At 41.7% G+C, this 13,390-nt stretch overlaps 1 protein-coding gene across 3 annotated transcripts in view; it reads left to right on the top strand.

The window, feature by feature from the left end:
* The window catches only part of hivep2a (HIVEP zinc finger 2a), a 65,619-nt gene that overhangs the window by 45,910 nt on the left and 6,319 nt on the right, over nucleotides 1-13,390 (top strand). For all 3 annotated transcript variants that reach the window (XM_026290739.1, XM_026290738.1, XM_026290740.1), the window contains 2 exons: nucleotides 864-1,016; nucleotides 8,180-13,331. In XM_026290739.1, coding sequence (XP_026146524.1) covers nucleotides 8,445-13,331 — 4,887 coding nt within the window. In that variant the 5' untranslated portion in view covers nucleotides 864-1,016; nucleotides 8,180-8,444. The remainder of the gene's footprint in view (nucleotides 1-863; nucleotides 1,017-8,179; nucleotides 13,332-13,390) is intronic.

The raw sequence follows: 13,390 nt of genomic DNA, 5'->3' as shown, positions 1-13,390 counted from the left end.
TGAAAACACTGTAAAGCATGCTTCTCTAGATGGACTTTTTGAGAGCAGGCCTGAATAGCACTACAAAGGCCAAGCAAATTGTTTAATTAAGAGCTAAGACCTTAATGTATCTTTACTATACTACTTCTTGTATCTTTATTTTTTTCATCATATGGATAGTTGTGCAGTGCATGCTTATTTTACTCTCTTTAACATAAAGGAATACATAAATTTGTAGTCATGTTCCATTATTCTGTTTCGGTCCTGGTATCATAAGTGCTTTTTTATAGCAATATTACAGCATTTTTTTTCTTTCTCCATCATAGACTGCTAGCCAAGGTTCAGTCTCGTCCAGGCACAAACAATGGAGCCCTGTGGTTGTCGTCTGGGTTCTTTGCTATTTTAATGTCTTGAAGGTCTTTTTTGCCATTTTAGTGTCTGTGTTGTTAAAGGCAACAAATTGAGTCAGATACTACACAACCTTGTTCAGTAGTATGCCCAGTGTTTGATTATGGTGTATGCATTTTTTGTCATTTATGAATTGGCAAAAGTCCAAGAAAACATGTAGACAACAATGTGTAAACCATCATGCAGATGTCAAATGAAGAAAAGGTTGATGTTTAATCAGTTTGAATGTGTACAATGTATCAAAATATTGCATATATTATCTTGAAGACACTTCTTTGCAATATGGTTTGAGCATAAACACATCAGAGGATTCATATTAATAGAGCATGACTGCTCCAAAGTGAGAGGAAATATTGTTCTAGCAGATGCTCAGTTCCAGGTTATTAATTTGATGTGAAGAGCCTTAAGCTAGTCTGATAGTCTCTATTTAGTCTCACATTATCATTAAACTTGTTTCCTTTCATTGTCTTCTACAGTGGTCTGCATAATCTCAGCACCCTGGCCAGGGGATCTTACTTGTCACCCCACTGCCCAGCCTTTGCCTGCCTAACCTGACTACCATAGAGGAAGTAGCGTGAGGCCTTTACCCTGAGAAACAAGCAGATCCCAGACTGACAGAGAACCTTTGGGTGAGTTCACAATGTCACACCACACAAGAGCAAAAACAGCAGCATGGAGAGTATCTTGGAGGCTATGAAGGACCCAGGTGTTTAATTTGGAAAAAGTGGAAAAGTGAGGTTAGGAAGACACATGTTCCTCTGGCTGTGCATCTGGCGGGACCGTGTGCTGAGGTTGCATTCCTCACAGATGCAGTAGGAGGCACTGCTGATTATATATGATTTACAACGGCTAATAAAGCCTTTGATTAGCATGGGAGTGGAAACATATAGAAGTTCAAAGATCACAAAGGATATTTTGGTATTGATTCCAGTTTTTAGTTCTCTACATGTAAGGCTGGAATACACTACATATTTTAAAACAATAGGAATCGTTTTACAGAGAAAAACTGGGAATTGTACACTAAACATCTGAAGATCACACACTACCAGACTTTCAAGTCTTTCTAAACATGAACTTGCACAGAAACATGCGTCTCATTGCTAGGAGATGCATGACAAATGAAACAATATGTGTTCTAAAACTGACTCAAAATACCAAAAGTGATTGATATCCTCTGACCGGATGGAATCATAGACTGAAGCACAAAAATCATACATGACACAGTTTTCTGTGAAATCTTTAACTTCAGCTGCCCAAAATTGGCAGACTGGTTTTTACTTCCAACAGCTAAAGTGTCCAGACTGCAAATATGGCCAAAAATCTGGGCATGTAGTGTATTCCAGACTTTAGGCCCCTACAGCAGAGCAAAGATAGTCCTATGGTATTTTTGTGGATGCCACAAATGCCTGTGATTCAAAGCTTGAGCTGTGAACAGTGACAGGGTTTATTTTCAATGGTGCTCAGAGTAGTGGCAGCCAAACGTCCCACTCTTGCATGCTCGCCCACCAGTGCTTAAGCTTTTAACCTCGGACAGTGACTAGAGCCATTTATTTGTTCTACTCTAGGAGGTCAGGGCTCACTTGTGGCAGATGTTTAAACTCTTCCACTCTGGATCAAAACCTCCAGATGCTTTCCCTCTTGTTTTGTGCCTTCTCTTTATAGGATTTTGGCAGTGGAAATCTTTCTGAGGTATACCGTTCCACTTGCTTTGGCTAGTCCTGTGCAACACCTTTTTTTGATGCACTTGCATCCAGTAAGCTGTGGAGAGACCTTCATGTGGCTGAAGGGTTGATGTGTTGGTCTAGAAGATCCAAGCTGTGTCCAAACCCCTTTTATGGTAGAGCTAAGCTAAGACCTCCTTTAGAGTTAGTCATTTCCTCTTGGGTTCTGTGATTTCAATGTCAACAACTGACCACAGGTTTTACATTTATACATGGTTCAGTCAGCCTCATGAGGTTCTAATGTAGGTGAGAGGAAGTGAAAAAAGCAAGGATATAATTTCAATAAGGCATAATGTTGTAATTGGGGAAGCATTAAGAAAGACAATTAATCAGTGCCCCCACAGCTGTTTCCTGACATTTCTGCAAAATGTTGTGGAAAATTTAATGAAAGCTAGCTTGTAATGGTTTCAAGCTTACCCGGTGGAAAATATGACAGTCTTTTCCATAGACAATTAAGACCAACATGAAGCCCTGTTTTTCCCTTTTTTTTATTATTCCTGCCTTTCCTTCCATAGGGCAGTGTTCGGTGTTTAAGCCAAGGCTAAATGGAAACATGTACATTAAAACAGATACAGCTGTGAAGTCTGAAAAACCCTTAGGATTGTTGCCGCTTCACTAAGCAATCTAAGCAATGGCACCTACAGGAAGATTTTGTGTCAAATCTTACGTTCCCTCCCACAGTCCGCAAGGCGGGCATGTTTTTAAACACCGCCTCCAGGAATGCACCATAAATCCATCTAATGACCTATACATGGTGCTGATGATCTTTTCCCTATTTACTTCCATGATGTTTTCCTGCATTACACCAGTCCACAACTATGCAGCTCTTGTTTTGGGAGCGGGTTATTCACAGAGAATGTTTTCATCTCTGCCGTTTTCAATTATCAAGCCATCCTGTCATTACGCTGCTCTGCCCCATATTGGACTGCTGGTTCGCCTAAAGAGTCCTGCGCCAGACCGGGGTACATTTTTCCTCCCAGGACCCCCTTTTCTCTAGTGGCCGGTCCAGTCACTTATTTGATTGGTAACAGTATCTCATGCTGGGGGGATAGTGCTTGGGCTATCAGAGTGGCGGTTAAATTAGACATGACCTAATGTTGAAAGGGATTTATTCTCTCCTTAATAGCTGTTGTGTTTTCTATCAGCAGGCACTGCCTTTTGACCCGACACCCACAGCAGCACTCAGATCATTGTTCTGTCCCAATGTAGACCTCTTCTGTGACAGTGAGAAAGAAGAGAGAACTGCTGCTTGACTGTAATAGGTTGACTCAGGGCTTCCTATCAGACCCCTAAAAAATGGTTGGTGGCTTGTAGAAATAGATATCAGTTGCTTTTGCAATGTTAAGACATGAATGGTGGACATAATAACTGGGCACTTTGTAAACCGCCGTTACTGTTCGTCAAGATAAAAAGCAACATTCCCCAAACTGAGGCAGTGCTAATGTCTTATTTAATGTCTGATGTCAAGGCCCAGTCAAATTTGAGCGCATAGCAATTTGTTGAGAGAGCAGCCGTCTGGACAGATGATGTTATTTAAATAATCACCATTGATATGATTATAATGACAAGCTAATGGATAATGTGTCCTTTCCGCTGGCGTATCTCAAAACTAATCAGAGCAAGCGAGCGTTTTCTCCCTCTTCTTTATGCTGGGATATTGTCCTTTTGAAAGAATTGCCCATCATTTTCATGAATGTGAGTCTGTTGATGCTTGATTTTTCCGGTACATTCACTCTTTTTCTCTCACTGAGTCGCTGGCATCACAGCTGCTAGATAATTACGCATTCGACCAAATGTCTTGAAGGGTTGTATGCACCTCGTTTCCGGCTGTGCGCGGATCGCAGCAGCTCTGCCATCCCTCTCGGCCCACACAGGCAGAGAATTGGATGGGCTGGGTTGTGTAACTGAAGTCCCTTTCATAACGCAATTCATCAACACCATAACCCTGCATGGTATTCATGCCTCTCCTCCCACACAGGAACAGTCACCCACTCTCCTCACCCCGTCTCGAGATGGCTGTAAGATGCTTCCCACGCATGCTTTCGCTCTCCAATGCGCACATTAATGCTTAGGCTCTCCTGTACAGAGTGTTAAAAATACTTCCCCTTTGCTTTAATGGCTTTTTCCTCTCCTCCATATAGCTTTGAAAGACTGGTTTATCTGTCTGAACTGCAAGTACGGCTGTCTTTTCATGAACTCCTATCGATCCTCCCATTTCCTCATTTCAGAAGGCTTTAAAGGCATTGTAACGGTGCGTTATGGAAGTCCTGTGTCCTTGGAATGTGATTGCGATATTGTCGACGTGTAGAACTCCCCTCGGCTGACCATCTGGACATGATTTTAGCAGGCCTGTGTCTGTGCACTGGCCTCTCACCCGGCTGCATGTGGAGCTGGATGAGTCTTCTGCCCAAGATTCAACTTTGTATTCTTAATGAGAAGTCAGTTTGACACTCCAGGGGGCTGACTCACATGAATTTTTGGTGATACATCCTCAAGTCCTGCTAACACAGACCAAAATCACACAGTAAAAGTTGCTGGATGAGCAAAAGGTGAATCTTGCGGTGAGCTGAGATAAACTGCAAAGACAAAAGACCTGAGCTAGTGAAGGAAGAGGTAATGTGAGGATAGCATTAGTGGGTCATAACTCAGGATTGTCTCAGAAATTTCCTTTATTTGATTGAATGGACAGTGCCTTTTTTTCACGTAGTTATAATAAATCCTATGAAAGAACAGCTATTGAGATCCTTCCTGCATACAGTCTTGGTTGCTTGAATAATTGCTTTGATTAGACATGTGCCAGTTCCTTTAAAACAAAAGACTTTATTGTGGTATCCTTACTTTTAGTCTATTTGAAGTAAGGCTCATCTTCTCTGTGCCAGATGATAAAGCCAGTTGGAGTAGTAAAAGTTGCTGCCATCACTAATGAGTTGGGATAGCTGGAACAAGGGCAGTGGAAAATCAACTCAGCAACCTCTCCTCCTCAGCAAGAGTAGTGGTATTTGTGCACACTTGAAATTCCCTTATGGCAGAAAAGCTCCTCTTGAGACAACAAAGCAAGGTGTAAGCAAAATTAAGACGCATGATGGCACGGCAAATACAAATGAGGTGCCAAATAAAGTTTGTGGAATTGACCACGACTCTTTTAGTGGTAGGACTTTGTCACCATAACCTCTATAACCACTGAATTGAAACAATTAGCATCCAGTTGAATTATTCAGTGTCTGTCCTACAAGGGACAAAAAAAATTGTGCCACTTGGACTCAGGGAAATGAGATCTGGCTTGTGTACCTCCCCAGCATCATGGCTGTGATGTCATGATGGAGTAGACAAAAGGTGGAACCCAATCTCTGGAACATACCGCCCGGTGTGCCCAGGTGCACCTCAGTGAGCAACATGATCGAGTAACACTGTCTGCCTCCAAAGAGTCCATTAGCTCAAGTATGCAAACTGCAGTCACATACATGTCTCCTAATCATTTCTGAGTCATTTACACTACTGAAGTTCCAGATCTTTGTGCTTGAACCAACAGATCACACCATAAGTGGCTTTGGACTGCAAAGCCTTCCCTTAAAAAGTGGGGGTGTGGTAAATGGACAAGCTTGACTGAATTACCCAAGATGTTTATTGCTATAACCCTGTAACTTTGGCAGGAGTCAAACAGCCAGGCAGCTGATAATCACAGTGTTAAAGAGCATGACTCAGAATATTTCAAGAACAGACTTTGGCCAAAAAAAAAAAAAAAGGTCTGCTTCTGTTTTATTCTTTATTTAGTTGTTCATTTATATATTTATTTGTTTGCGGTCTTTAAGTGTCCTGCGGTGAACTTTGGGGAGATTAGGCATTTCCACTGCATTAAGGCTTTAAATGTGATAGCACTTTAAAAAGACAGGGAGTCTCCCTTCAAGTGAAAAGGATATCCAATTGGCTTAGAATGTGACATAATGCTTCTCCAAATCCTTTTAGGACTGTTGCACCGTAAAGCATTCATTGACAAACAGACTTTGAGAAGACTGCTGTTAATCCTCTCACTGGAATCCGACAGCAGAACCTTAAAATGCATAATCCTTACGTTAGATTAGGTGGTGTATTTCTGATCATGAGCAAACGTTCTTATAAATTGTTTTATGTTCTTTATTATATTGGTATTGTGCATTCAGCATGGAGTCCTTGTTGTGGCCTCAGGCTAAGAACCTCCTACACTTTGTATGGTGAAATGGGGCAGGAAGATGAGTGGGACAGCAGACAGCAGCATACTGATCTCAGCCATGCAAGGATCACAATAATCTTTGGGCATAAACAAGTTTCAGAACCATGTAGCATGGGGTGGTTAAAAATATGTCTTAAACGATGTGTGTAAAACAGTAGATATTGTAGATTCACTCTGTAACAGGGACAGAGAGCACAGGGACTTCATGTCATATAACATTCTTGTAACCTCTTTTGGTTTATGTAATACGACTTAGTCATTCTATTCTAAATTTTGATGGATTTGCTGTGAAAGGAGGTACTGCTCTTATCCTCTTCACAATGTGTGTCCCACACATGCACTCTCAAGCACATTCATTTGCCTCTTAAAAATGTGATTCAAAGTATTTTTAACCTCCCTTAGAAACTGATTATGCAATTCATTCAGTAGATGCAGTATCTCATAACCCCAAAACCCATCATGTCACGAAAGCATGAGCAATAGGGCTGGATGGAATGATGAGATGCACAGTATAACAGCAACAGTACAACATGTATATCATTACAGATTTAGCTCTATTGGTTTCGCAGAAGATAAAGATAAAGATCCACACAGCGCAGTAATACTAACATTTATCTACATGTGAGGGTGGTAAAGCAACATGCATGAATGAGAAAAAGTTATATGAAGAAAATTGATCAATATATTGGATCATTGCAATAGGTCTTAAAGTGATAGTGACTGTAATACCTGCTGCAGTATATGACATGTTATTCAAACAACAAAAGAAAATCTACGTCCTTTATTGTAGTATCAGGGGTATCTTGGAAATACACTGTGGTCCTTTTATATAAATCTTTGTGTTATTGCATTTTAAAAGCCTTACTAATTTACAGAATTGGGCAGGACATTTGTTATGCATGTTGCTATAGGAAACATTGCCTGACAATGCTATACATGTAAAATTGCTGCTTTAGTGCAACAGCAACTGGGGAGTTGAACTCATAGTTTGTCTTGGTTTGTGAACACATACTTTCCTGTGTCAGGCATGGAAGAATTATGAAAACAAAATGAACCAAAAGTTAATGTTTCAAGTGCTATAAATACCAGTGGTTTTTCTGCCCTGCTATTTTTAGTGCTCACATCGTCTTCCAGACACCAGCGTCACACAGTTTCCTCACTCATACTGAGGCAGTGCTGTCTGTTGCAAGCAGTATGAGCCTGAGATTAAGATATACATCACACAGAGACTCCAGTACCTTCTCTTTACAAACTTGTCATGTTCTATTTATTGCTTTGAGTACATACTGTACCTTAAGGCTGTATTTTGGTCTGCTCCCACCTATGTCTTGAAGTGTTCACAGTGTTAATGTTTTTAAAAGCATAGAAAAACCCAAAACTCGTAAGGATGAAAATGCTTATAATTTGACCTTTAAACACCCACACACACTACGTCGAATGTCATTTGCATTCCTTGGGCTATTTTTATATGTTTGTGTCTCTTTAGGAAATGAGTGGGCAAGGTTTTTAATGATGACTCATGAGCACAGGGAGGTGGTAGCTCCTCTGCATCGGTTCATTGAAAACTCTTGACACACTTGCTAGTTAAAAGTACACAGCTGTGCAGCTGCCTCGATATCAAACAGAAAGAAATAAAACAAGAAAGCAAGCTGTAATTGAAGTATGATGAGCAACAGAGTCACACAATGCACTACCATACTGTTTGGTTTAGACAGCTGGTTTTTTTTTGCCAGCTTTTTTAGACATTAGCTTTTAAAATGTTAAAAGGTAGTTATGTTACATGTGTAGTATTTTCTTTATTTAGAACAGTAATCCTTGTCTAAAAACAATGTTTAAACATTATTTTATTTATTCTCTCTTATAGATACTGAAACAGAGGACATTAAACAGAAAGGAACAAGCCTGGATGAAACAGAAAGTAAATGAACTGTTGAAATGAGTGATGGAAAGATGCTGGCCTGATTGTCAAAGAAGGACCTCATTTAAATTTTAAAGTGGAGCAACACTTGAACTATGGAAGTAGAAGGACCTTTTATTTAGGAGTCACTTAAGTAACTCATCTGGCATGACAGCTTGCATGAATGAAAACTAGCAAACATCTTAAGAAACCCCATTGAAGTACTACGAAAATGGAGACACATGAACCTGCTGTTGGCCAAAAATGCACCAAGCAGCAACGGGAAAAGAACCCCTTACAAAGAAAATGGGTCTCTGAGCCCTCTGCTGGAACTAAAAGAAGTACCTTAGGAGATCCAGATGTTAAAAGACACATGCATCGTGAGCAAAGTCTTACAAGTGGGACAAGCCTTGCTAGCTCCACTCAAAATTTTAGCTCTGGAAAGCTGATGTCATCTGCAGTGACACATTCATCGCAAGAAAGCCAGTTTCAACAGGTCTTCCCTCGGCCTTACTCCTACCAGTTGCCACATTCATACCCACAGGAGCCTTTCCTTTGTGGTACAAAGCCACAACCTGGGTTAGAGGCCCATGCCTGGTCTTTTTCTGGTCAAATGCAATCTCTGCCACCAGATGATATGTTTCCTGTGCACTCCCGCTCTCATGGAGTATTTCCTCGTCAGAAGTCTCCGGCTGGTTTTGGCCAGTTTTCCCAATCTGGACCTGAGCAGCCAGATGAAAGTCATAAGAAGGAACAAAAACCCAAGAAGCCAGGAAAGTACATATGTCACTACTGCGGCAGGGCATGTGCTAAACCCAGTGTGCTTAAAAAACACATACGGTCCCACACAGGGGAGCGTCCTTATCCCTGTGTTCCATGTGGTTTCTCATTCAAAACCAAGAGTAATTTGTATAAACATAGAAAATCTCATGCTCATGCTATAAAAGCAGGACTTGTTCCATTCTCAGAGTTAGCAACTCGAACAGACACTGATCAAGCATCTTCAGTTGGGGAAGCAGAGGCACACTCTGATGGTGAACAAAGCACTGACACTGATGAAGAAACTGCAGAAGGCGCAATGTTCCCTGAAAAACGCAGCCCACAGATATCATTTGAGTCAGACAAGAGCCCAATGGAAAGGGGACCAGCATACGCAGATCCAGCAGAGGAACTGTCCGTGGCATCTATGAAAGTGCCTATCTTAATTGTTCCAAAACAAGGGATAACATCACCTGCCACAGAATGTCCTCAGTTTACAGACATTAAAGGTTCAGTTACTGGTGGACAGATGGGCAGAGGAGACGAGTCTCATACGGTCAAACAGAAACTTGCCTTAAAAATCACAGAGAAAAAGGACCAGGATTCAGAGCAGTCTCAAAATCTCTTGAGCCCCCACAGCAAAGGTAGCACTGATTCTGGTTACTTTTCTCGCTCAGAGAGTGCCGAACAGCAGATCAGTCCACCAAACACCAATGCAAAGACATATGAAGAGATAATGTTTGGAAGAACTTGGTACCACAGAACCAACTCCAGATCTAGACAATCAGTCACAGTTGGGATGGTAGATATTGCTAGTCAAGACACTAATATCAACAAGTCTAATGCCATGCAGGAGTTGGCCATGGGAAAGATATCAGAGCGTCATGAATTTTATCAAAATGATTGTGCAGAATCACAATTAATTGCTGGATATGACCCAAATTATTATCATGCTGGCTCTTGCCAAACTAGCACAGGTCTTCTGGAACCACCCTCTGATTCAGGGCCACTTATTAGAAGCAACTCAATGCCAACACCTTCTCCAACCAACCTCAATGTCCCACCGAATCTAAGAGGGAGTCACTCATTTGATGAAATGATGACCCAAGATGATGTCTTTTATGGAGGAGCTGCGGGTCTAAAAAGGTTAAGGAGGCAGGCTGCCTTTGAACACTTTGCCCAAGAAGGTCATGGAGAATCAGAGAACTATGGGAAAATCACAGGTGTGAATTCAAGTTTGAAAATGGGAGAGAGGGGGCCTTTGATGCCAGAATTTAAAGGCTCTGGGTCAGAGATGGCTTGCCCAGAAGTACGCACAGCATACACTTCATATGGTACAAAGGTGGGAATGACATTTATGAGTGGGAATGAGTTTACAACAAGAAAAAGACGCATGAAAAAGAGTGTGGGTGAAGAAGAGGATTGCCTTGGGCAAGATGATAGCAGTCGAAGCGGCTCTACTGAAATGACAGGGGATTATGACCTTAGACAAGGAAGTCACGATTCTGCCAAGGCTGCTCCTACTAGTAAGGGTTCCATGTTTAGAGCGCACAGTCCATCAGAAAGTTTTGACCGAGGCTCATGTATGACACCAGAGGACATTGTACTTGTTCAAGATTCAGACACGAAGACTGCTGGTAATGTAATTTCTGTCATTCAACATACCAATTCGCTGAGCAGGCCAAACTCATTTGAGAAGACTGAATCAATTGAACATCCATTTTATCAGCCAGATAAACATGTTGGACATCTTTCTGAGCAGTCAGACTCAGAAAACATTGATGATGTGCAGAGCCTTGATTCTCATCATAAATTTGAAATCATGGAACATCAGCAGCAGGGTGACATTGAACATGGATCTTTCTCTTCTAACCCACTGTATCATATGCCCCACAAACTCGTACGACAACCCAACATTCAAGTGCCTGAAATAAGAGTTACAGAAGAGCCTGACAAACCTGAAAAAGAACCTGAAGTACCAGTAAAAGAACCAGAGAAACATGTTGAGGAATTTCAGTGGCCACAAAGGAGTGAAACATTGTCCCAGCTTCCTGCTGAGAAACTCCCCCCAAAGAAGAAACGTCTGCGTCTTGCAGATATGGAGCACTCTTCTGGGGAGTCAAGCTTTGAGTCCACTTGTACTAGCCTTTCAAGAAGCCCTAGTCAAGAAAGTAACTTATCACATAGTTCAAGTTTTTCAATGTCATTTGACAGAGAGGAAAACATCAAATCTGTATCCCCAACTAAACAAGAGGACTTCGCTAAACAGTCTGAGTTCTTAACTGTTCCAGGCAGTGGCCATTCTCTGTCTATACCAGGCCATCATCAAAGAGAGATGCGACGCTCATCTTCAGAGCAGGCCCCCTGTGCTCTATCCACTGAAGTGCCAGAAATACGTAGTAAGTCATTTGATTATGGAAGTCTTTCAACCGGTTCAAGACAAGGAGAAGTTTATGCAAGTGCTTCAGCTATGAAGGAGCGTAGACGAGGTTACCTTGTTAGACAGGCATCTCTCAGTGTCTATCCTGAAGCAGTGGTTCAAGAGCCAATCTCAGAATTGAATATCAAACAAGAGCATTCTGACCATGTTTCTCAAGCTGCTTTAACTGGTACATCCTATTGTGTAATTAGTGACTTGGTAAGATCCAGAAGAGGTACACAGTCAGTTCTTGGATCACATCACTTGCTGCAGCAAAGCATCAGTGAGGACAGTCTATCTGAGGATAATTTCCAGAATTCTCCTCGTTTGCCTGCACAGCTTTCATCAGATAGTGAGCATTCAGTACATGAGCATATGACCCAGGATATAATTCAGCACTCTTCACTTCAGAGCAACCTGCCATCCTCATCTTTCTTGCCATTTCAACCAATGCTCTGGCATCCTGAATCAACACAAAGAAACAAGCAGTACCTGGCATTCCAGGCACAACAATTACAGAAACTACATATCAAACAGCCAAATCTACAGCCCATGTTACAAAAACCATACCAACCTCCTCGTCAAATTCAGGTGCAAACAAATTCAAAAACCGATGGGGCAAGTCACAACTATCCATATCCTTCAAGAGCCTCCCCACAGCAACTTGGGGTCTTGTCATCTAAAGGGCAGACTACAAACTTCTTACAACAAGTTCAGCCTATCTTTGCTACTCAAAATGTAGGTTCACATCCATCACTCCCTGCAATGCTGGTACCAGTCAGAATCCAGACAAATGTGCCATCTTATAGTAGTGTTATGTATACAAGTGTTTCACAAATCCTTGTCTCTCATTCTCAGAGCACAACTTCTGTCAGAGTTTTATGCACAGACAATGTGTCGACTGTTTCACTAACAGGCACCTCATCAAAGCCCCAAGTAGGCATCAATTTATCCAAAATATTAGGACATTCAGAAGGGTCCTTAAATATTCCAATATGGAAAGTACCTGAATATTTCCCCGGGAGCCTTAATACAGGAATTCCTTTGTCTTTGACATCAGGAACTATCTCTACTACAGATGCTTCCTCTAGTATTGGGGGAAGTAAGAGAATGTTGTCACCAGCCAGTAGTCTTGAGCTTTTTATTGAAACCAAACAACAGAAACGGGTCAAGGAAGAAAAGATGTATGGCCAGATAGTAAAAGAGCTTAGTGCAGTTGAGCTAAGCAATTCCAGTGCACCGAAAGATAAGACCCCTAAACCTGAATTTTCAAAAAGAAATGACTCCATAGATGAACAAGAGAGGATGTCCTCATCTCCACCCAGTGATTTCCCGTCATCTAAATTCCTTGGGTACCCATCTGCACCTCATTTACCTGATGTGCCACCAAAAGACAACTTCATTCCACCCTTGCAAATTATTACAAACGTCGCTAGCAGAGCAGATTCCCCAGAAGAGCTTGATGTAGATGAGTCTACCCCAGAGGCAAGCTCAAGCCCACAATCAGTAATCTCCTCAAGTGATACTCAAAAAGAATCTAAGCAGAACATGAGTAACAAGTTCCCAGTAAACATGCTGGTGCAGCTAGCTGCCAATCAGGGTGGTGGAGTTGTTGGTAGCAGTCTCCTGCTCACTGACCTTGCAGATGTCCATCAGTTTTTTCAATTCCCAAGTCTTCGCACACCAACCAGTGTCAGTTGGTGCTTCCTAAATTATACCAAGCCAAATTATGCACACACGACTCCCCTAACCTCTGTGTATAGTTCATGGTGCGTCAGCTCTTACAACCCAAACCCACTCAACCTCAGCACCAAGGCCACCTTGGCACTTCTTCGGTCAAAACAGAGGAAGAACACAGAAATGTATACAATGGCTGCTATGTATCAACCTGGCACTGGAAAACTTGTTTCGTCCCTCCGGTGGAAACAGAAGTTTGAGCAGGTAGTACTGACTTCTAAAAACACACACACACAAAAAAAAAATTGATTTAATTTGATGTA

Source organism: Carassius auratus, chromosome 20, assembly GCF_003368295.1.
Source record: "Carassius auratus strain Wakin chromosome 20, ASM336829v1, whole genome shotgun sequence".
NCBI classification, from domain to species: Eukaryota; Metazoa; Chordata; class Actinopteri; order Cypriniformes; family Cyprinidae; genus Carassius; species Carassius auratus.
Note: the sequence above shows the minus strand (reverse complement) of the source record. Positions and strands in the feature narration are given on the sequence as shown.